The sequence below is a fragment of the Fonsecaea nubica genome (assembly GCF_001646965.1).
Source record: "Fonsecaea nubica strain CBS 269.64 chromosome Unknown Scaff63, whole genome shotgun sequence".
Taxonomy (NCBI): domain Eukaryota; kingdom Fungi; phylum Ascomycota; class Eurotiomycetes; order Chaetothyriales; family Herpotrichiellaceae; genus Fonsecaea; species Fonsecaea nubica.
The window spans coordinates 18,632-42,272 of record NW_019173736.1 but is presented as its reverse complement, the minus strand read 5'-3'; the positions used below and the strand labels follow the sequence as shown (position 1 = coordinate 42,272).

The following is a 23,641-nucleotide window of genomic DNA, read 5'->3' as shown; positions in this document are numbered from 1 at the left end:
TCTGTCAAGATAGGTCCATTCAGCTTCCGGACTAGAACCCTTGCTCCGCCGTCCCACGATGAGACAGAAATTTTCCGCTGTTCGCTTCTGTCAAGTCCCCAATAACCCCCAGCATACAGGTGACTGATTCATCGACCGAAATCGGTCCAGTCACCTTTGGATCGAAGTTGCGGAATGCGTTTAGCGCAAATTTGCGCGTTTCCGGGTCGCCTGTGATGGCTCGGGCTATTGTTACTAGTCAGTCATCTGGGGTCACACAATTTGATTTGGGTATTGACTGACAAGCATCAGTGTCTACCCATCCCGGACTCAGAGACAGTGTCTTGATGCCCTCTGGGGCCAATTCAGCGCCGAACTTGGTCATGACGATGTTCATGCCAGCCTTAGCGATAGAATACCCCATGACGGAAGCAAAGCCAGTGATTCGAGTGAACTCGACATCGCAACTTTGGGTGGAAATGAATACGATTTTCCTCTCTTTGCCGCTACGAACAAGATCGAGGAAGGAGTTGATGACGTAGATGTTGCTGATCAGGTTGTTTTTGACGTTCTCATTAATCTCCTTGTCCAGCGCTTCCTCCTTGCCACGACTACACAGTGTCAGCACTTTGAACTCTCAGGCGCATTGAGCCCGTCGCCTTACAAACCAGTTGGCGGTATGAAGGCAGTCTCTGGCACTGCAGAACCAGCGTTGAGGATCAAGATATCAAGCGAACCACCTGTCAACTTGGAGACTTGAGCGGCGGCGTCGTCCAGTTTTTGAGGGTCGGAGATATCGGTCACGATGATATGAATGTTTTTGCGCTTCGCAGCAAGCGCCTCAAGCGGACCGGCAGTGGCTCGACTTCGAATGAGGGCAAACACTTGGTTCTTCGGATCGGCAGACTTTGGCGGCGAAGTCAGTGGATCGCGTTTGCCATGACCACAGTTGTAGCGATAGACTTACAATGTTATCGATGAAGCCAAACTGCAAAGACGGTCATGTTAGCATTTGGGAATGTGGTTGTGGTGTTGCTCTGGGAAGCTTACGCCAATGCCTCTTGTCGCACCGGTGACAGCCCAGGAAACCATTTTCAATTTCGATGATATTAGATGGCGATACCTGACCAGTATGAAAGGATGAAAGGGTTTAGGACGATATGGATTGTTTTACTGAGTCCGTTGGGTTGTGGTAATGCCTTGACAGAAGGGGAGGCTATCGCATCCTCTTATACTCATCGCGGGACTCATAGCGACGTGTCAGGGAAGTAAAAGGTTGCAGTGTCTGGTAGTGTACACAGTAATCACTGGAAAGTATTTGCGAAGGAATATTAATAATTTATGGTCGGGTTATTTCGCCCGTCTGGTTGGGCGAAGAAACGTCAGTGGAATTATGTAAAGTGAAGCAACTTTCTCCGACACTTGGGCAGATATTCAAGGTGGAAGAAGCACGATTGCTCAGCACGGCGTACATCAATCAGAACTATCAGGACTCACTTGGGGACTGACGGGAATAACAAGTTTAAAAGGGCCATGGCCCTGTGGAATAAAGTCGTGACAGTTTCAGGACTCCAGATTCCTTGTGTACACTGTCCAAAGTCATCCTCCCGTCACTTCATTTTCAACAAGCTATTGAGGTGACACGTTACCATGTCTGCACCATTGCCGATCGCCCTTGTGTTTGGTGCCGGTCAAAACGTAGGAGCTAGTGTCGTCAAGGCCTTCTCTGCCAAAGGGTACAGGGTAGCAACAGTGTCGCGGACAGCTAGAGCAGACACGAGCGACAAGCGACTCCACATCCAGGCTGACCTGGAGTATCCCGAAAGCGTGTCAACAGTTTTCGAAACCGTCCGCAAGCAGCTTGGCCATCCAAGCGTAGTTATCTACAATGGTTCGTTACTGGAGCTGTTCGTTACCATTGTTTTGATACTGACCAAGACAGCCGCCGTGGCATCGTTCGTCAACAAGGACAACCCATTGGAGATTTCTATCAAGGATGCCATCCGTGATATGAATGTCAATGCATTTAGCGCTCTCGCTGCAGCAAAGGAAGCCGTCAAGTCCTTCGACGCATTGCCAAAGGACACTGCGAGGACCTTTATCTTCACTGGAAACATCACGAACAGTCAGCCAATCCCAGCATTAATGAGTCACGGAATGGGAAAGAGTGCTACTGCACACATGATACAGACAGCAGCGTCAGTCTATGCGGACCGCGGATACAGGTACGCCATACTGCCTCTTTAGTTGTAGCTAAATAACTAACTGAGCTAGTTTCTATTACGCAGATGAACGCCACGCTGATGGCACTGCTGTGTACAGTGCTATTGATGGAGAGGCACATGGGAAATTTTATGTGGAGCTTTCTGAGAAGAACCAAGGCCCATGGCTGGCGACGTTCGTCAAAGGCACCGGTTACACTGACTTTTCTGTGCGATCAAACATGTAGGTCGCTGAGAGGGCCAGCTACTGCAGTCTTCCGAGTACAGAGCATGAGAGAGACTGCACCCAACAGGCCGGGAATTGGAAAGAAGCACTGTATTGTACGTACAGTCAACGAGCTAATAGACAGAATAGCGTCATAGCTGATCATCCATTGACGCCATTCTATCTTTGCTCTCGTACCTCGAGTGTATACCATTATTTCGTTCCTCCCGCCTCAGTTATGCCAGTCTCTTTGTCCGGAATTTCCGCATCTGGGCTCAGTGAGCCTAAGGGTTCTGTATCTGGGATACTCGTGGTAGGCGAGGCACTATAGCCGACGCGCGCCTTGAATAAAGTGTTGTGGTCGGACCGTCCGGCCCTATCTTCCCTCTCGCCTCCCATCCCCCGAAGTGAGGACATTCTACGCTTTCTGCTGGTACTGGTGTGTGCCTGGACATTTTCCTGTAGCCATTCCTCGACTTCAACTGCTGTCCACCTATCAGTCGGTGTCTGTGATAACAAAACCATTAAGAGAGGTTTGAAATCCTCCGGTGAGCTTTGGACAAGCGGCTGTAGGTCCTCACAAATCCATCTTTGGTGCATATCCTGGCTCGAGGGGAACCTTGCATCCCATCCTTTCAATCGCGTTCCTGTCTGGGTGAGCAGTTCGGCTAAATCAATACCCAGAGACCATATATCAACGGCATTGGTGTAATGTAACTCCTTTCCCCAGGATTCAGGGGCCATGTAAACACTTGGCCCAGTATAGGTGTGCATACTCCCAGAGAGGTCATATTTTGTCGTACCTAGGTCAGCAATCTTGGCAGTGATCAACCTCTGACCATCTCGAAGGATAAGAACGTTCTCGGGTTTCAGGTCACGATGAGTCTATCGTTTGGCATGCATGTAGGCGAGACCTTTGGTGAGGTGAGTCATCAAGGTAGGGATATCCCGATTATCGAGTGTAGTTGAGCCAAGATCATCATTGATCCACTCCATGATCAACCAAGGGGGATCATCGACATGCGTTCCTATCAGGACTTCCTTCGCCCGTACTATGTGAGGATGGAATTGTTATCATCATAGGCATGGACGTAGGTAGACCCGGGAATCACCTACATGTCGCCGATAGGAGATTTTCCTAAACTCTTCTATTAATGACTCCCAACGTTTCCGAACCACGCTTGAGCGGTCAGATGCTTTAAAGTGTGGCACCTTCGCGGCGAAGATCTTTTGGGAGTGTAACTGCCTGACCTTCAGGACCGTTGCAAACCCACCTACGCCTCCATGTCCATCTCTTTCCCGTCTATATACTGTGTCGTTATTTCCTAACCTCAGATCGAACGTGGAACCCTCAGGAACCTTGGGACTGCGGGAATCGTGGGACCGCATCAAGGAATACCCTACTGAATTCCTCAGCATTTCTGCGATAGTCAAGCTCTTCCCAATGTGATAAGATCGTTCGCCAGGCTCTCAAGGTGACTTCTCCTAGATCAACAGTAACTGCAGTCCTGATTTACAAGGATTCCCCTTATGAGAGAATTCCCGCGTGGCCATCACCATGGATCTGGATGGCGTTCCTTGATATCACTGTGAGTATAGTGCGATGCGCAGTTGGACTGACCTCGATTCTGAAGTGTCTTCTACTGAGGCCGGATGTATAATCTTTCGCCAGCTGAATATCACAGATGTTGGAATCATTCGAGGAACCTGCGACCCATCCTTGTGGAGAATACATGTGCTTTCTAAATGACAATGCGAGGAAGGGCGGAATGACATTGTCGGATTGGTTGCCTTTCCAGTTTGGTAGTCCATCAGCAACATCGGTACTCCGAGGAGGGTGAAACGTATATCTTGCGCTTCAATGCTGGGATGATTGGATGCACCGTGTCCTTTGCTGGGACTACATCGACCAGGACCGTCTCTACGTTGATTTGGGCAGGAAATCTGTGTCTCTCGTCCATCGAATCCCAGTTACTCCCTCCACCTACCTCTGGCGTCGCTGTTGCCTCGAGTCCTCCATTGACTGGCTTTATGAGGAAGAATGTCGAAGGCCTTCTCACAATGGCCCCGGCACTTACTTCTATACGCAATCCATGCTTCGCGACGCGGCCTCCGTCACTAGTGTCCCACCCAAACGGCCTCGACTCTATCGCGGTGGCGTCCGATACATTCAGAACTACAATCCGGTAAAGGAAGTCGTTGACATCGGTAAGCGGATGCCCTTTGAGAACGACGACATGGAAGAGTTGGCGGTGGGCCCCCTCCTCAGTCAAACTGCTCGCGCCGTCGGGGGCGGACGCCCGCGAGAGCGCCGCATTTTACGACGAGTCTACACGCAGAGCCCATATCGCACCCGCATCTCTCTCCACGATAATCGCCATAAGGACTACAGCATCCGGCAGGAAGCACCACCCTCACATCCCACCAGCCGTTCGTACAAGTATAGTGCAGTATATCGGAACCCTATCATATTTAGCCCATCAACCAGAAGAGGTAATATGCCCAGCTATCACGAGTGGACGTATCCAAGCCTTACCAGTATTCTACAAGGGTATGGTATGCTTGATGTCACAAGTAGACGGCCAGCCGCGCTACTACACTTCCAACGACAGCGACAACAGTATGAAAAGACATCGTAGGGAGGGACACGGATGGGTCAATCCACAAAGCCGTGGCGGAAATGTGAAGTCGAAAAGGAGATACCGACCTGAAAATCCGTGGCTAGTCAATCAGCATTGTCAACGGTTTTTCCGCGAAGGAGTATGGCCACGCTTCTTTCCGATCGAGGTGGATCTAACAAATCGAATTCCCGTTGATGGTACAAGAGATGACGAAAGACTTGATGTAGAGGATAGAGATGAGTGAATTAGTGCGAGGCAGTGATAGTGGATAGATAGTGGATGCAATACAAAATAGGAGATGGTAATATAGGCGATAATCCGACGTTACGACAGAAATATCAGACAGGTATAGGGGTATTAGACGTATGTAGGGAGGGCACTGGTACCATAGCCTGTTTGCCGCAACGGCCGAGGACGCTCGGTTTTGGATGTTTCGTAGAGAAGGCTAAATGTCAGATCAGATTGATAGCTCGAGCTGAGGAGCAGAGCTAGAGCCGATGTCCTTTAGTGTCCCCGAGTGATGATGAATCTGATGCGCTGATATAAGCTGCCTTGGACAGTAGAATGACTGCGGACATAAGATCTTATTGTCTAAAGGGTCGCCTTCTCCTTTCTCGGGTAGAAAATGCAATCTTGCGGAAGCGATTCGGCGAAGCGACTCATCATATACGACAATGGGAAGTCAGGAGCCCCCAGCCCTCTTTATGCGAATTGCAGGTCGCTGAGATGATGCGACGACACGATGAGAGACTGACCCACATTGAGGAGGAACGAAGACGACACACTCAAGCTGCCTCCCAATTGTCTCGTCGCCGCTCCCTCGGTCTTTCGGCAGGCTCGAACACGACAACGAGTACAGATCGAGGAACGGCGAGCCCTCGAAGCGCGAGCGCGAGCGGCCGAGGAAGCCCCAGCAGCGAGAATGAGCGCGACTGGAGGCACAACGCGTCTGGCAGGAAGAGCATACCCGTATTCAGGCGGAGAAGGCACGGGTCCAACGAACCATCGTTCTATGTATCAGCTATATGGCAGTTGAATCCCATCCTCGCAGTCCGGGAGTCAAGAGGTCCTCGGCACGATTCTCTCCAGTCTAGCCAGGAGTTCCTCGATGTCCCAATTAACATACGGCAGTCAGGTAGTAAGAGATTTGCCTCGGGGGAATTCACCCCCACAATAAAATCTGCAGCACAGAATACTTGGAAACAGTGGAAGCTAGCGATGAGGACGGCAAGAGTTACTTTCTGTAGCCAGCTCACATACAGATTAAGGAGGTGATTGGATGCAGAGCGCACCCAATCTAGTCTCGCCTCGTCAGCAAGATGGTACCTTAAAAACACTTGCAAAAGCTGCACCTCGATCGCTTGCGCTTGGAATCTTCCCATCCCTCTGTCTCTATTTCGCGACCACCTACCTCGCTGCTCAGATTCAAAGATGGCAGCGACTTATTCTTCTTGCCAAAAGTGGAGGCACACGCCCTCTTCCGGAATTCCTTCCGATACTCCCATCCCAGAAGCATTTGCTGGCCATCCGCGCCTCCGCTCTCAAGGCCGGTGAGGACGACGACATCCTCAAGATTATTGATGCCTCCTATGTAGCTTCGTACAATTGGTTGGCAAGAGACAAACCGACAATCCTGGTTCCAGGTATGTGAACTTCCTCACGAACGGCTTCGTCTGATTCCTTCCAGGCAGCCCTCCAAGATGGGCACCTCCAGTCCATGCTCCAGCCCTAAAGCAGGACAGAGGCACATATTTCAGAGACAAGAATGCCTCTCAATATGCCCCATATCCAACGGAGCCTGGCGTTCGCGCCATATTCACGATGAAACCTGACTTCGATGGACAAGAGGTTGATGTATTTGCGTGCGGCAACACGATGGGTTCTTTGCTTGCCTTCGTTGGGGAGCGAGACAGGACTTTCAGATTCGTGGCTGAGAAGGTGGGAAGCACGTTGTTCCTGATCAGGAAGGAAAACAATCCTCGTGACACGATTCCAGACGTTCGGGGCAATGGGCATACGTTTCCTGAAGCCTATACCAACCGGAACCCAGCTTGTATTGGATCCCAGTCTCACCAACGATTGGTGTCATATTCGTTCGGGGGACTGAATCTTGTGGTCAGATTTGAGATAGACGGATATCTCCCACGGAAGCTGGAAGATGACTATCAGGCCAAACGCCTTGAAGTTACGCCGCCTCTGGGGACAGTAAGGACGTTGCCTCTGCATTTGCTCGAACTAAAGTTTTCCCGGATGACGTCGCTTCAGACCTCACCGACTCCAAAGCACTGAAAGTTTGTCAAGGGGGAAATGGCTGCCCACAAGAGTCCATTTTCGATCTGAAGACAAGAGCATCCCATAACCGTATGGATATGAATGAAATGCATGTCCGACTATGGGTTAATCAGGTCCCAAACTTCATCGTCGCTTACCACGATCGAGGTATTTTCATGGACGTCCAAAACAAGGATGTTCGAGCAGGTGTGGAGGACTGGGAGGATAACAACAAAGAGACTTTGGAGCGTTTGAAGGAAGTATTGACCCTGCTGGATGTCCTCGCCCAGAAGCAGGTGAACTGGAGAATCGAAATTCGCAGGGTTGCAAAAGGCAACTTGGCAGTTTGATCTGATACGTCAGGCAGTCATGTTATTCCCCCGGAGCTGCGTGCCAAATGGCTAGGAGAGAAGTAGATAGTTTTACTGTATCGGAAGACTTCTGTGACTCAAGTGCTGAGGCAGGAGAGTGTCATCAGCTTCTGGCCCTGGTAATTGAGTGCTCTTGAATTGGAAATTGTACCAATCTCTTCGAATCGCTATAAACTGCGGAAACATCACGGAAGGATACTGAGCGCTTTCTGAGCAGCAGCAACAATCGCAACATCAGAAGTATCGTAGCCGTCAACTTGAACACAAGTCTTCTCACCAACTAACAAGATGCACTGAAATTTCTCCGCGGGATCAGCCATCTTGCTGACTTTATACTCAGTAGTTTGTGCACCTGTCTTCCAATCCACTTTCGTCCTTGGATGAACAACATCAATATTTTCATCCAAGACGCGCCGGAGATATTTGATGAGGCCAATGTAGTCGAGCCAAGTTGAACATCTTTCGAGAGACCCCTTGGAGTCTACGTATATGGCTCCAACCAGGCTCTCGATAATGTCAGAGAAGAATTTCTCAGGCCGCAACATAGACAAGTCAAGCCAGGGATATTCCGAGCTGCCGTCGAGCTGCCGTCGGATGCTTCCACCTAGTTTCTCGAATCGATCGAGGCTATCAATTCGACGGTCCCGGACCACGTCATTGTGACTGCGCATGAGTTGCCACAGATAAATGTTGGTCGTTTCTGTCTCAATCTTAAACTTCCCGTTAGGTTGTTGTTGTTGCACGAATTCAAATTCTTCGGTACGATAGAATTCCATGCAGAAGAATCCAAGCAAATGGGCATTTACCATCGCTGATTTGACGCGGGTCATCACTCCTGGTGACCGCGATGACACCTTATGCGTCATGAGCTGCGAGGCGATGATTGAATCGAGTACCGCGTCTCCAAGGAACTCAAGTCGCTGATATGATTGGGAGAATCGATCTCTTTCGCAGGAAGGGTGCGTTAACGCCTCGACCAACAGACAAGGATGGCGGAACTCGTATCCGATAACGCTTTCAAACCTGTCTTGGCTGGCGATCACTTGCTCCTTGTCTGCCTGGACTGCGAAGGAGAGCTTTTCATTGTCCAGACCAGGGAGCAGATGGCGAATGCAGGTTTCCGCTGAGCCAAAACCTCCATCGACAAACGCAGCCCCAATGAGGGCTTCGACAACGTCCGCTAGGACTTTCATGCGGACCGTTCGAGCGGCACATGACGATTTGGCCACCATGTCCGATATGAATATTGGCGACCACCTCTTCCAAGATATAGGAGTCGTCCTGATAAATGCTGACAAACCTGCTTTCAACCCAGCCTTGGCCAGATACTGGTTGGACACCAACACGGCCCTTTTCAGCGTGAGGTACCCTTCAGGCCAATTCTTGTGGCGTTCATACAGCTGTATAGACACGACTAGCTTTAGGATCGAATCTCCGAGAAATTCGAGCGTTTCGTAATTCGTACACCACTGCACGCTCGGTGGGGTGATGGCGGTGATGACGAGATCTAGGGATCGGAACGGGATTTCTTTCAGAACTGTTTGGCACATCCGGTCCGCAACCCACGCGTTCGCGATATGTTGGAAAATCGTGGGGAGCAGAAGGTTGAGCCGTGCGATTCCCACGGGGAGACGGTCTATAGTGCATTCCTCGAGGGGATAGTAGTTGAGCTTCGGGTGTTCTTCCTTGTTGTCGCTCCTGATCTTCAGTTTTCCCGCGCCAGAATTCTCAGGGGGAGAAATCATGAAATTTCTTCTGCTTGGAAGTGGAGTGCATGTAATTTGGTGCAAATTTGAGGTTGCAGTATCATCATTTACCGTCCACGAGTTGAAAATCTGGGGCTGTCGTCCTTCTGTCGTGTGCCGGACGAATCCCCGAGGGATCAGGCTGCGAGAGACGCTCACAAGCTCAAATGCCTCAATTCTCCCTTTGTTAGCATTAAGCCAAGTCTGCAGCATCATGTCTTCCATGACTGGTGTAAAAAGAGCTAGGAAATCAATTCTGTCGTCCGAGCTGTAGTCAGAATGCGTCGAGCGGCTAATGATATGCGTCGCCTTCCTCATGAGATCCCTGTCAGTCGGAGTGATGAATCTTCGTCTGCGATCGTGTTGAAATGTTATATAGACAGTCACATCCGCGGTCAACTGCACCCTCAGTGGCTGTAGATCAGGCAACTCACAGGGAAATGCGAGTTTCATTCTGACAGGCGGCCGCTCGGTGCGTTCATGGAAATTGAACTGCACCGCAAGATCGTATATATACGTCGATGACCAGGCTTGAGCGACAAGCTGCCACGGATTGTATTCCAGGTCTATATCGACTTGGGATCCAAGCTTGTCCAAGACGTCCAGCTGCATCTCAAAATCATGGGAGAGTGGCAACAAGTTCTCGTTGAGAAGGCCGGCAGAGTACAGCCCGGCGTAAGCTTGAAACGCGGCATCTTTCGCTGCATTTTTCTCCGTCTTCCATTTATGGAGACTTGTTGCCACGCGAACCGAGGCGTCTACACAGTTTGGGAGGGTGACGATTGCAGTGATCTCCTCTGATCCAGGCGGCTCTTGCTTGTATGAGAACATTGGTCGCATATCGGAGAACGGTTCGACGGGCAGCTTAGCGCAGAAGTGGTGTAAATGGGCCATAGTGTCCTCGGCAGTGAGCGTTGCACTGTCCTGTTGTTAGAGAGATATTCCGATAAGAGGATAGACTTACCCGGTCGTTGATGATTTGAGTGAGTAATCTACCCGCTCACTTTGCTCTAGATCTAGTGCTGTTACTCTCAATCTTGAGGCATCCTGATACAAGCGCTGTAAGCCGTCCTCGAGTGTTTTCCACTCTGCCAGCCTATCTTGGGATTCCTCTTCCGAAAACATCAGCGCGAACACGGATTTTTCTTGTCGGGCCCGGCCCCGCCGTTGAATGAAAGACTTCAAGTTTTGTGGGAGGTCAAAGCAGATGACAAGGTTGCATGCTTGTACATCTATCCCTTCCTCCAAGGCATTGGTTGCAACAATCACATTTTTGGCTCGCGCACGGAAACTGGCGAGGGTTTGCCGCTGTTCCTTCATGTCGAGGAGTTCAGGCAAATTGTACTTTTTACTCCGATTCTGAGACATGCCAACAAATGCCGCACACTGAAAACTTCCCCTGGTGGAAGGATAGGCCGAAAGGAGCTGGCTTAGGAGACCAGTTATCACTCGCTGTTGAACAAATATTATAGCAGTGCTTTGGCTCGCGTCTCTTGATCCAAGGAAGGATAGTAGACAGGCCACTTTCTTTGAGACGTTGTCATGACTCGGTGCAATATTGTACTGAAGCTGCGAGAGCACAGGATCTTTGCAGAGGAGTTTCGTGAGAACTCGATGCTCCTGATCCGTCCAGCTGAATAAGAGGCCAGTGTTGTCCCCACCCGACTTGTCTAAGACTTTGATCGATTCCAGAATGAAAAAGTCGGTGGCCCAAGGCCCCAACTCGTTCAAAACGTGGTGTGCCTTGGTTCGAAACTTGGCAAGTTGCTCTTTCCACGGAGACTGGGGTATACTTTTAGATTGTGAAGCGTCAGTAGGCGCCGGAGAGACAGCCTGAGCTGAGCATATTTGTCGTAGCCTCTCTAGAGTAGTGCTGGCATTGGCCGGGCAGTCGATTTTGTATACCAGAGGGACCAAGTCTGGTCGATGAACAAAGTGAAACAACTCGTCACGATGGAGTTTTGTTGTCACTGCAATGGCGTCAAGATTGCGTTCGACCGTGCTGAAAAAAGGTTTAGTCAACGAATATATTACCATCAGGGAGACAGACTTCATTTCATGGAGCTTTGACCGCACAATGGGCGTTGCGGTGAGACCCAATACATGTGGAACTTGATCAGGATGTTCGCTTTTCTTGGGATAGTAGAAATTGGCCATGATCTTGTTTGCAGGATGTTTTCGAATACAGTGATGCGCTTGTTGATACCTCAGTCAGTCTCAGGTCAGTCCCAGGACAAAGAATTTTGTGTACCTTCGTCGAAGACCAAGAGAGCTAGGTTTTCGATCTTCACAAATGAATGTGCGAGAGCTTCCTCGAGGATTTTGTGGGTTGACACCATCACACGGACGCCATCTAGTGCCGCATTCCAGATGCGCTGCTCGCTCCACCGATCCACATTATCGTTGCCGATAAGGAGTTTGATTCTCACTGAGGGAAGGCCAATTCGAAGGGCATTATATTGTTGCTCACATAGAGCAACATGAGGCGCAAGAAACCAGACAAGCAGTGTGATGGTCAGCATATTATATCCCAATCTTCCTACCTGGCTGGTAACCGACCTTGTGCAATGGGCAGCGCTCTAGCTCAGCCATTATTCGAAGCAATGCACTGAAATGTATGAGTCGAAGTTAGATGTTTCGATCGCGCTCTTACATATGCGTTTTCCCGCTCCCTGTGTCCATCTATGAACTTTGGGTCAGCGCGGAATCTTGTATTCTCGAGGATTGATTACCGCCACTATAATATTCTCCTGCATGCTTCTTTCGAACATCTCTAGTTGGTAGCTGCGGGTGCGCGCGGTGATTTGGTCCATGGTGAGGTTCTAGAAACCCGGCCGCGAGAAAAAAAGGTACATGGGAAAGTGGCTCTCAAGCTCTAACGAGGATGGTACAAGTGTGTTTGAGTAAAGCCAAGTACAGTTTCTGCAAGCTCGTTGATTCATCCCTTGCATCTCTGAAAATTCCAGTGGAAAATTGTAGCAAACATGAGAGGTTGATCTAGCGTGTACCCTCAACCCAACACAGTGTCTTGTGCGTGGCTTGTCGATCGACCTCTCTCGAATCAGGGGTTCGACAAAATCGTTACAATGATTTGCAAAGATAGATTTCAATTAACCTAGGTGACTCAATTTCGAGGACAAGTCGGATTCAGGAGGGGTCTCGGGACGGTCATCACACCTTTCGTAATCCCGCTGAGGCATCTGGCAGTCACGACCCCACATCTGATTCTGATTGGGACGTCAAAGGTCCGGGTGAAGTCTCACCCATCTACCAGTTATCAACTTGGAAATATTTCCCCCGGCAAGTGACAAGAGCATCCTTGTGCCTTGTATTACATGGTTCTTATTAGCAATACACGACGATAGTGGCTGGGCAGGATCCTGATTCTTGACTACCCTAAACCTCAACATTGGCAACTCTTCATCTTTCTCACTCCAGCTTCAACATTGCCAGCTGTTCATCCCTCTAACTCTAAACTTTTACGGCACTCTTTCTACAAAATGTCTGGAAGAGTACCTAGAGGTGGAGGTGCGGAAAAGGGTTTCCCATTCAATCCTCGAGGCCGTGGCAGAGGAGATCAAGGTGCAGGCAGAGGTGGAGGTGGGGACAGAGGACAGCCATTCCACCCTCGAGGGCATAGCAGAGGAGATCGAGGTTCAGGCAGAGGTAGAGGCAGAGGCCTGCCAACTCAGGTCAGCGTTTATCGGTACGGGATCAAACATTGGCTTTCCTGACAGACGCTGACAATTCTCAGCCCGGATGGAGGCTCTGTGACAGCATATGACTCAACGGTGAAGCAAATTGAGGAGGAGATACAAGCAAATATCCAGCGATCGAAAAGCTCTTCTACCCTCACAAACGTCTTCCCGGAACGTCCAGGTTTCGGAACCAAGGGGAAAGAGATACTGCTGTGGACAAACTACTTCGAATTGACAGGATACGGGAATCTCCTCCTCCACCGTTATTCAATCAATATCACTCCTACTGCCAGCGGCAAAGGTCCAGGTGCCAAAAGGACGAGACGTTTGGTGCACTTGCTGCTTGAGGATCATTTCAGCGACCACGAACTTGATATCGTTACGGATTTCAGATCGAACATGCTCAGCAAAGTGGAATTGAATCTCAGGGATCACTATCGGGTGCCATATCGTCAAGAACACCAACAAGACCCGAGCGCTAATGCTCCTGTATTCCAGATCACGCTTCGTCAAAACGCCGCTCTGTCGACTTCAGAATTGCTGGATTATGTAACCTCCACAAAAAGCGCCGCACTTTTCGGCTCCAAAGATGAGCTGATCCAAGCTCTCAACATTGTAATGGGACATCATCCAAAAGCGGCATCTGACATTGCAAGCGTTGGAGCACATAAACACTACCCCAACACAGCTACAACAGAGAAGGTCAACTTGGGAGAAGGGCTACAGGCAATCCGAGGGTTCTTTATGAGTGCTCGAGCGGCCACAGCGCGGATTCTTGTCAACGTGCAGGTCAAGTACGGCGCGTTTTTCCAAGAAGGATCATTGGAAGGGCTCATAAATGTCTTCGTAACTCAGAATGGGAACAATAAGCGGAAGCTGGAAACTTTTCTGAGGCGATTGTCGGTGAGCGTCACACACATCCAGCGAAGGGACAGGAGCAGAAAGGTCATTCCTCGCATCAAACAAATATTTGGCCTTGCATCGGAAGGTGATGGTCAACAGCAGGTACACAAGCCTGTGGTACACAGTTTCGGTGCCGGTCCGAAGGAAGTGAAGTTCTTCCTGGCAGCTGCCGATCCTGGTTCTCAAACACAGAGGCAGAGACCTGGAGGAGGCAGCAACAGCAGCAGCGGTGCAACTCAGGGGAGATATGTCAGCGTCTACGACTTCTTCAAGCAAAGTGAGCCCCCTCCAAAAAGATGATGATAGTCGTAACTTACCCCCAACAGCATACAACCTGGTCATTCGGGACATTAGCTTGCCAATAGTCAATGTTGGAAACAAACAAAATCCATCTTACCTCCCGGCTCAAGTCTGTCATGTCATCGGGGGCCAGCACACATTAACGAAACTGAGCCCGCCTCAAACGCAAAACATGATTAAATATGCGGTGCGTTCACCAGACCAAAACGCCCGCTTCATTGCAACTTCTGGGGTGAGCTTACTAGGGATATCACCGATGAATGCTACACTGGTCAGTCCCTCCATTTCCTTGGCGTCATGATCACTCACAAATGACGGAGCAGAATAACTTTGGTCTTGGGATCAAGCCCAATTTTGTCTGCGTGCCCGGTCGTGTTTTGGACACCCCAAGGATCCTTTATCAGGGAAAAGGTGTCACCAACCCTCGTGCAGCGAGCTGGAATTTGCAAAACGTGCGTTTTTCGACGCGATCAAACTTGCCTTACTGGACTTACCTCGCAATCTCGATGCGTGGTTCTGCCTCACCATGGGGCTCTGAACAAAGCCTGCTAACCGCGCTGGATGGTTTTACCCAGAAATTGCAAGAGCTTGGTATTACCGCCGTCAATCACACCCCAGGGATGAATCTGACTCTCGACCACTCCACAATGGAGAGACAGATCGACAATTCTATCCACTTATTCATGCATAGTGAAAGGAGGAAGCCACCAGGCTTCCTGCTCGTCATACTTCCCTCGAAGGACACCAGAATCTACAATCGTGTCAAAACTGCCTGCGACGTCAAAGAAGGACTCCTCAACGTTTGCGCTGTGGCTTCGAAGTTTGTCAAACCTTACAACGACCAATATTTCGCCAATCTTGCTTTAAAGGTCAATTTAAAGCTTGGAGGCAGGAATCATTCACTCGACAACCAGAAGCTCGGCATTGTGGCCGAAGGAAAAACCATGATCGTCGGCTTGGATGTTACACATCCGTCCCCAAGTTCTGCGAAAACGGCACCCAGCGTTAGTGGCATCGTGGCATCAGTCGACAATTGGCTCGGACAATGGCCAGCAGAGCTCCTCATTCAACCTCCTGGTCAGGAGATGATTACGGGCCTTCAGCCACTGATTCAATCACGACTTCAGCTGTGGCAAAAGGTCAACAAGTCCCTTCCCGATAATATTCTCGTTTACCGTGACGGTGTCTCCGAAGGTCTATACAACTTGGTTCTCGAGAAAGAACTTCCATCGTTCCGAGCCGCTTGCAAGGAGTTATACCCCCCCGACAAGACTAAAAGCGGGTTTCCTAGCATCACCATCATCATCGTTGGCAAGCGGCACAACACTCGCTTCTACCCGACCAAAGAAACCGACGCAGATAGATCGTCGAACCCACCAAACGGGACGATTGTCGATCGCGGCATCACCGAAGCTCGAAACTGGGACTTCTTTTTACAAGCCCACACCGCTTTGCAAGGAACCGCTCGTCCTGCGCATTACTACATTGTGCTGGACGAGATATTTCGGCGACTGCCTGTCAAGCCGCCCTTTGGCAATCCCGCTGATATGCTGGAAGACCTGACGCACAATCTCTGCTATCTCTTCGGACGCGCAACCAAAGCCGTCAGCATCTGCCCGCCTGCCTACTACGCCGACCTATTATGCGAGCGGGCGAGATGTTATCTCAGCGGCCTGTTTGATCCGGAGGTCTCAGAAAGTGGCTCAACAAGCACTCAGTCGACGCAATTACCGGATCAAAGTGCGGTCAGATTGCATCCGAATGTGCAAAATTCGATGTTCTACGTGTAAGGGGAGAGGTTAGTTAAACTCCAAAATTGCTGCTATGGTTAAATGTTTCTTTCGGAAAAAGCGTGGATATTCATTGAGATTTCAGAATACGTAAGTACTACTACCATGATAATATCTATTTCATCACTAGAGTCCAAGCTGTGAATCCGTCACAAAATGAGATCCCCCAGCACACCTGTACCCTCCATTTTGCTTTATCCATCTAAAGCCTGCACAACAGACGCCCATCATTTTCAATTTCTTTTGTGCTTCCGCTTCACACTTCTTTCTAGCCTCTTCCGCATTCTTGATACGTCTCAACGTCTCTTCCTTCTCACTTTTCCTACGTTTGATTTCGAGCTGCTGTATACGTTCCTCTTCTCGCTTACGCTTGAGCTCATTAGCTGTCTCTTGATCTGTCTGGAAAGCAGTAGTATCCTGTTCAAGCTCTGCAATCTTCGACGAACGCTCATTTGACGAGGTCTCGAGTTCCATGATGAGGCGTTCATGGTCAAGGACCGTCGCTTGAAAGGCGGCCTCAGCGGCAGATTGCGTTTCGATGTCCCTTTGAAGCTGTGTCCACGTTGCATCTGATACACCTGGGTCGCGATGGTTGGCGTTGGGCGTCTCAGACTCCTCTGTCGGACCCGCATGATCAGCACTGATGACGTTTTCTGATATCGCAGCGTTTCCTGACATGTTGATATTCTGTGAAAAGCTGGGCCTGGAGGCAAAATGGTCGTCTTGCATCTGGAAGACCGGATTTGGGTCACATGTCGCCTTGTTGGCTTCACGGTGTTTCCGTATTGTAAGCAGCTCAGAAAGCTCTTTCAGGATGTCGACTTCTGTTGCCACCAGCGGCTCGAACGAATCCTCGGCTCGCTCGAAAGCTAATGTAATCAGCTTTTTAGATATTGTGATGATGTCCCGCCCATTTCCCCATGATGGCAACTTGGTTAACTCGTCAATCACTTGCGCCAGTTGAATATGAATGTCCGAGGACGTGACTCGACAGGCCGGACTCATCATGACTCCGAGCCTGCCGAGTTCTTTCTCCAGTAGCTCTAGACACGAATCTGACTTCAGGTTCTCGAAGATCAGCTCCTCAGGAAACCGGCTCGCCAGCCCGCGATTCACGCTGAGCAGTCTGTCGATATCATTCGAATACCCGGCGAGAATGACGACGACTTTCCCTTTGAACTGGGGTTTCGTTACACAGTCGACCAATTCGTCGACAGCTTCCTTGCCGAAAGGGCCGTCGGACAGACGGTATGCTTCGTCGACGAAAAGGACCTTTCCAAGCGCTTTGGTGAGCACTTCTCTCGCTTTGGGGCCGCTCTGGCCGACGTATTGGGCGATGAGATCGGACGCGGAGCACTCGACGTACTCTTTCGTTGACAAGATGCCGATTTCGTAGTAAAATTCTGCCACTTTTCGAGCTACAGTAGTCTTTCCGGTTCCTGCAAATCCGTCAGTGATGCCATCTTGGTACATATGGATTCATTCGATCTTTACCTGGAGGGCCCTTGAAAAGCCAATTGAAGGCGATATGCTGCTTTGGATCCTTGCCTCGACCTTTCATATTGAGAGCCATTCTCTGAAGTCTCTCGAACTTCCCGGTCCACTCCTGAGTGCCAACAAGGTTGCCGAAGATCTTGGAACAAATGCTACCTGATCGCGATGCTCGGTCGAAGTCGGGATCAAAATCTTGTGGCAGGAATATCACGTCGGGATTCTCGTTGTCCATCGACGAGGATTGCGATCGCGCTTGATGATGTGCCTTTGCTCGGCCGATCAAGTTCTCGACTTCGCCTGCGTTTCCGAAATTGGGACGATCTCGAGTTTTGGATAGGATCCCGATAACGACGTCTTTCGCCTCGTCTGTGGCATCAAGGCCCTGCTTTTTCAGCTTGAAATCGAGGATTTGTCGAAGTTCTTCGTCTCCGAAATCGTCAAAGTGGAATGCTTCGCTGATGGGAAACCGTCTCGCGAGGCCTGGGTTCGAGTTATCCAGCATCTCCTTCATCTGGTCCTCGTACCCAAGAAGTAGCACACAGCGGTCTTCACCTGGGGTGTTTTGAACTTCGCCAACAATTGTGTCGATGACCGCTGCCTTGTAGATGTCGGCCTGGCCTTTTCCAACTCCACCGCCTGCAAAGAGACCGTACGCCTCATCTATGAGGAGGACCTTGCCCTCGCTAGCTCTCAGGATTGCCTTGGTGTTCTTTTCGGATTCTCCGAGATGTGCACCGACAAAATCGCTCGGAGTTTTGAACACAACTAAACACAAATGAATGAGCAAGAATTCTTGGTGCCTTGGAACCTACGGGAATCGTGAATTGGTCATAAAACTTACCCTCGTTCTTCGAAAGTAATCCCAATTCTGCGAGAATAGCAGCATAGAGCTTTCCTACCGACGTCTTTCCAGTTCCTGGGTTCCCAATGAAAATCCGGTTGAGCGACACTTGAATGGGAGGCTTTCCAGCAAGCTCTCGATGATAGTTCTTTTCCACGCCACCCACTAGAGTATTGATGCTCTCCTTGACCTGCTTCAGCCCAATCATGCTCTGTAGCTCTCTCCAAGCTGCACTGGTCTGAAGGACTCCTTTGGGTTGCGGTCCAATGAGGTCGTCTTTCGAAAAGAAAAGGTCATCAGGGGAAAGTCCATCTTTGCGCCCCTTCACCAGCCGTTGAGCTTGCCGTTCTGACACCCTCGACCAGGTATTGTGCAGAGATCTGGCGTTTCCAAAACCTAGCCTGCCTCGATTTACGCCCAGACGGTCGACTAATATCTTCGCATAGAGACCCCGTGGACCATCTTCAAAAGTCGCACGGGTGGCGTATTTTTGGTCGACGTATTTTTCCAACATAGTCAACAGTTCGGCATTCGAATAATCCGCAAAGGCCATTCGATGGGGCAAGCGGCTATCAAGGCCAGGGTTGTGCTCAAAGAACTTCTCCATCTCTTTCGTGTAGCCTGCAAAGATGAACACAATTGAACCAATCTTCTCCTCGATCTCCGCCAGGAGAAAGTCGAGCACAACTCCACCGCCAAAGGAATTTCCCGACGTGAGCTGGTATGCTTCATCGAGGAAGAACACGCCTCCGCCCAACTTTATGAGGCTCTCAATGTGCTTTTTCGTCCCAGCCACACCTTCGTTAGCCAGGCTCGAGCCTGTAACTTCGACAAATCCCGACCCGCGCAGTGCGCCGATGCTGGTCAAAAACTTCGCGTAATATCTTGCCACAGTCGTTTTACCTTTCGTTTATCAGTTAAGGTTCCTCGGCCTAGGAATTCAGAGTTACCTGTGCCAGGATTTCCGAGCATGACCATTCCAAGCCTTTCCTTCCTCATGTCGGTGTTCTGCCTTTTAACGACATCTGTCTTTGCCTTGATCGTCAAAATCTTTGTTTTGACTTCTTTCAACCCCGCCATTGCCATGATGGCATCAATAGCGTCATTCGTTGCATTTTCGACTCGCTTTTGGCGTTGCCACTCAAATTCTGGGGAGTCTTCGGGAGTGGGCGGTGGCTCAGGCCAAGTAATGTTGGGAGATTGTGATGGGCGTACTTGATCTTTAGGAAGCGGAGTTCGCGGAGCCTTGGGCGTCTCTACTGTGGCTGAAGTTGTTGGTTCCGCGACATGAGATGGAGGCTCTTGAGATAGAGACTGTTGCAAATCTTCCAGGTCTCGCTGTCTCTGTTGCAGAGCCTTTTCTCGGTCCTCTTGTAGCTGTCTCTCCTCTTCCACGTCTCGAGCAGACTGGATCTGCTGGTCGATCTTCTCCATCCTGCCAGCATGCAGCGCATCAAGCCGGGTTCGCCGCTCCTGGATGTCGAGGTCGTGCTTCAGTCTTCGCTGTTCCCGTTCTTCGCCATCTTTACACTGGCTGCACTTCCCTCTCGTCAACTGATGACATTTTCTCAGTTCAAGATGATCATTCTTGCACCTGATCTCCAAGATCTGTTCGCACGGAATTTTCGAATGATCAAACAGCTGATGGCAGCGTTGCGGACACTTATGGACTCCGCAATTCAAGATGGTTTCACTAGATGGAGTCAATCAACTGGGAGGTACTCGCACCAGAGCCAGACTCACCATGGCTTGTTGCAGCCACCATCTGGGCATTTTTCGTCAAATTCTTCTGGCAGTTTGAGGACGGCTTTGTGAGCTGGATGCTGCTGGCACCGAACAGGCAGACCTTCGTAAATATGCATGCCCTTTTTGAATATCCCCAGAACTTTGCGCCATAGTTCTCCACCCTTTGCAGATCCCATGAATGTCTCAGAGTTTCCAATGATGATAAGAGCGTTGCGAGCTCGAGAGAGAAGCACATTCACCCGCTCTGGGGAAAAGAGGAAGCCGATGTCATTTTTGGTATTGCTCCGAGTCAAGGAGACGATCACTATGTCACTTTCGTCGCCTTGGAAGTTGTCTGTCACTCGTTAATCAAACCAATTGCACAGAAATGCTTAGGGTGATGTTGTCTAGTTTGCCACTTACCGATTGTTGACAACCTGATTTTGGGTTTTTCATAAGCCGCCGATGCTTCTGGCATTAATCCAGCGCGGACCAAATCATGGGAGTCGAGATCGTTGAGGACAGGGTCTGTCGATTGACTCAAAAGATCCATCAGCAGTCTCAGTTGGCCGAGGTACGGAGTTATGACGACAATATTGTCGGTTCTGTAGCCCTGCTGACCCAGATAGCGTACACACTTCCATGTCATCTCGCCCTCGAAAAGATTTTTCCTGGAAGAAGGAGTGTAGCCGTCTCTCCACTCCCGTACATCTGCGAGTTCCACTTCTGGATGGCGATGGTCCAAGAAAACCAGGTTGTCGGTACATCCGCGTAGATCAGGGCGTCCTTTGGTGTTGGGGGCGTCGCAAAGCTCAGGATACGTGAGCTCTTTGAGGATAGCAGATAACTCTGGACGCATCCGATGTTGTTCAACGAGGACCTGGTGTGGGAAGCCTTCAAGCACGAGCCTCTCGAAGAGAGATCTGTTCAAGTCGTATCCTTCGCCCTTCTCCACCGTCAAGTTGTAGTTGCTGATTTTCGGACGAAGCTGTTTATGGTCACCGACGAGGATGATTTGCTTCGTGCCGGGTCCAATCGCCGTGAGAATATGGCTCTCGAGTATTTCTCCGGCCTCTTCGACCAAAACGACTCCCGGCGATACCGACTGGACATGCTTGACATATTTCGCTGCTGCTGTTGTGGTGCAAGCGATGATCCGTTTCTGCCGCATGACTTCAAGGTCTTTCTCCATGTAGATTGCACGCACCTGTGCAAGGGCTTTGTTGTAGACCTCTCCCGCTTCACATACAAGTGCTGACACAGTCTCCATCATTTCACGCTTCCATTGCTCATAAATCGCGGATCGCTCCGCTGCTTTCAAATTCCAAACTTCGGGAAATCTGGAGCCATGGCTTCGTTGAAATACTCCAGCATCCTTTCCTCGTCTCCACTGGTCCAGGAGGTAGAATCTGTCCACTTTTCGCCCACTCTTACCGACCTGGGTCATTTTCCCTTCTACTGAAGGTACTTCAAAGGCCCCAAAAAAAGGGGGACCCTCTGATCGGAATTCGAGATGTTCCAAGACTTCTGACTTTGAAAAGTTCGTTCCTTGCAAACGTGCAACCGCCTGTTGTAGTGCTCGGCCTTTCCGTGTGACCGCATCCCTCGCCTTTTGCAGCATGTTGAATTGGATTGGGGTCAGCTTGCGACTTGAAGGACTTTCCTGCAGTGAGAGCGGTTTTGTCCTGACGGTGGCCTTTTTGGTGCTTCCAAGACGCACGATATTAGAACCCGGTATACCAAGATCTAAAAGCTCTTCGAGAAATTGATCTAACGCATGGTGCGTGTAACAGACGACGAGAATCCTCTCATTCGAGAAGTGCAGGATTGTTTTTGCGATCAGAGAGCCCATGAATGACTTACCAGTCCCTGTGACAGATATTCAGTTCTGAGGATAGCTTCACCACCATTCACCTATATTGGTGCTTACCTGGAGGGCCTTGGATGGTGCAGACCTTCTGGCGCGCTCCAGCAAGGAAGCATTGGGCTTGCGACTTGTCCAGTCTGATTTCTCGAGACAGGCCAAGAACTTTGTCAATTCGGACGACGGTGCCTTTCTCAACTTGTTCCAGGATGCTCTGGAGACTCGGATTCACATTGTAATCAATTTCATTGACCATACAATCTTTGTCACCGGCGAAAAGCTCCTTTGCCAGTGGTATGTTTCTGATTGCTTTCAGCTGCTTCAGGATTGGCTCATACGAGAACAGTGGTGTGTTCAACTGGATAAATGACACCGGAAGCGACGATTTCGCCTTTGATATCACGTTTTCGACACTCGCCTCCGGAATTCTCAGGCAGAGAACTGGCGGTTGGTGCTCGAGAAGAGCTTCGTCGCGGCAAATGGTGGCGAGAGATAAAAACTGATCGGCTATCATGAGACAGCCAACCGAGTTATCTTTGAGATAATTTGTGTTCTCCTTAACAAACTTCTTCTTTTTGCCAGGAGGTAAAGTATTGATTTGAGGTAGGCCAATGAGGCATTCGAATTGCAGACTCCACTGCCGTTTCTCATCACATAGGGCGCCTGCAAGGCTCAGACTAAAGACCCGTAGCCTCTTTCGAACAGGTGATTTATCAGGAGCTCTGATGTGGCCAAGCTCGTCTCTGAGATCAGAAATCATGTCCTCGCGTAGCAAACGGAACTGTCGATCCACTTGTGCTGCGAGACTCGTCGGACCACGGGGGTTGTCCATGTCCTGGACTCGGGGGAGATATGGATCTTTTGAGGCAAGTTCTTCGGCTGTGGGCATGATGTGGATAGCATGTATGTCTTCAAAATCATTATCGTGACGCCCACCAGGCCCATTCGCAGTGGCCGATTTGCAGCCCCCGATAATATCAACCATGTGAGCTATCTTTCGTGCTCGGAGTCGGACGTCCATGGTCGAGTGGGCAAGCATCCGCTTTTGAATCTTCTCGTTCCGGCCAGCCTCGACGATACGAGGGATCGCATCCTGTGATGAGAGAATCTCAACAAGGAACGAGGATAGAACGTCCAAGGCGTCGTCGTTTAGTCTACCGCAGGCTGCTGCTTCAATATAAGCATTCCAGGTGACTTCTACTTCAACAATCGCTGAGGCAAGTTGCTGCACCAGATACCCGCCACATATCGTCACAATTTCAGGGGTTTGCACATATCGAATCAGAGAGGTGAACAATCCATTCAGAAAGGGCAGGGATGCGTCGGTAGCCAAAGCCGTCCGGAGAGACCCTAAGCCTGTAGCGCTGGCATTCAATCTTTGGATGCACATCCCAGGATCTTCTTCAGAAATGACTGCCTCTAGGAACTGTTTTGCATTGTTGGAACCAAGTTGCTCCTTGCCCGCGAGAATCTTCGTATATAGCCCTCGCAGCTTGGATCGTCGAACATGATCCATTATGCCAAATGTTTCGACAAAGATTGGGCGGCTGAAGCCACAAGAGCAGAATCGTAGGAGAGACACAAACTTAGGACACTGTACTGCCACTGCAAG

General features: G+C 50.1%; 6 protein-coding genes across 6 annotated transcripts; 3 read left to right on the top strand and 3 right to left on the bottom strand.

Annotated features, from left to right (window-relative positions):
• Positions 1 to 31: 31 nt before the first annotated feature.
• AYO20_08212 (hypothetical protein) lies at positions 32 to 1,071 on the bottom strand (the record flags this gene model as incomplete). The annotated part of the gene is made up of 5 exons (XM_022646492.1): positions 32 to 225; positions 283 to 590; positions 644 to 885; positions 947 to 967; positions 1,030 to 1,071. 5 exons carry the CDS (start codon positions 1,069 to 1,071, stop codon positions 32 to 34), a joined length of 807 nt encoding a protein of 268 aa, XP_022497489.1.
• A 558-nt stretch (positions 1,072 to 1,629) lies between these two features.
• Positions 1,630 to 2,428, top strand: AYO20_08211 (hypothetical protein; the record flags this gene model as incomplete). Its single annotated transcript, XM_022646491.1, has 3 exons — positions 1,630 to 1,870; positions 1,922 to 2,204; positions 2,254 to 2,428. 3 exons carry the CDS (start codon positions 1,630 to 1,632, stop codon positions 2,426 to 2,428), a joined length of 699 nt encoding a protein of 232 aa, XP_022497488.1.
• Positions 2,429 to 3,285: 857 nt separating this feature from the next.
• On the top strand, positions 3,286 to 7,648 carry AYO20_08210 (hypothetical protein; the record flags this gene model as incomplete). The annotated part of the gene is made up of 5 exons (XM_022646490.1): positions 3,286 to 3,330; positions 4,320 to 4,836; positions 6,374 to 6,670; positions 6,715 to 7,232; positions 7,433 to 7,648. 5 exons carry the CDS (start codon positions 3,286 to 3,288, stop codon positions 7,646 to 7,648), a joined length of 1,593 nt encoding a protein of 530 aa, XP_022497487.1.
• A 206-nt stretch (positions 7,649 to 7,854) lies between these two features.
• On the bottom strand, positions 7,855 to 11,936 carry AYO20_08209 (hypothetical protein; the record flags this gene model as incomplete). The annotated part of the gene is made up of 4 exons (XM_022646489.1): positions 7,855 to 10,333; positions 10,379 to 11,416; positions 11,465 to 11,609; positions 11,666 to 11,936. The coding sequence occupies 4 exons, from the start codon at positions 11,934 to 11,936 to the stop codon at positions 7,855 to 7,857; spliced, it is 3,933 nt and encodes a 1,310-aa protein (XP_022497486.1).
• Positions 11,937 to 12,914: 978 nt separating this feature from the next.
• AYO20_08208 (hypothetical protein) lies at positions 12,915 to 16,105 on the top strand (the record flags this gene model as incomplete). The annotated part of the gene is made up of 5 exons (XM_022646488.1): positions 12,915 to 12,936; positions 12,986 to 13,106; positions 13,169 to 14,292; positions 14,342 to 14,586; positions 14,639 to 16,105. 5 exons carry the CDS (start codon positions 12,915 to 12,917, stop codon positions 16,103 to 16,105), a joined length of 2,979 nt encoding a protein of 992 aa, XP_022497485.1.
• Positions 16,106 to 16,231: 126 nt separating this feature from the next.
• On the bottom strand, positions 16,232 to 23,545 carry AYO20_08207 (hypothetical protein; the record flags this gene model as incomplete). Its single annotated transcript, XM_022646487.1, has 7 exons — positions 16,232 to 17,544; positions 17,600 to 18,364; positions 18,441 to 19,343; positions 19,391 to 20,133; positions 20,184 to 20,520; positions 20,589 to 22,034; positions 22,096 to 23,545. 7 exons carry the CDS (start codon positions 23,543 to 23,545, stop codon positions 16,232 to 16,234), a joined length of 6,957 nt encoding a protein of 2,318 aa, XP_022497484.1.
• Between the last annotated feature and the right edge of the window lie 96 nt (positions 23,546 to 23,641).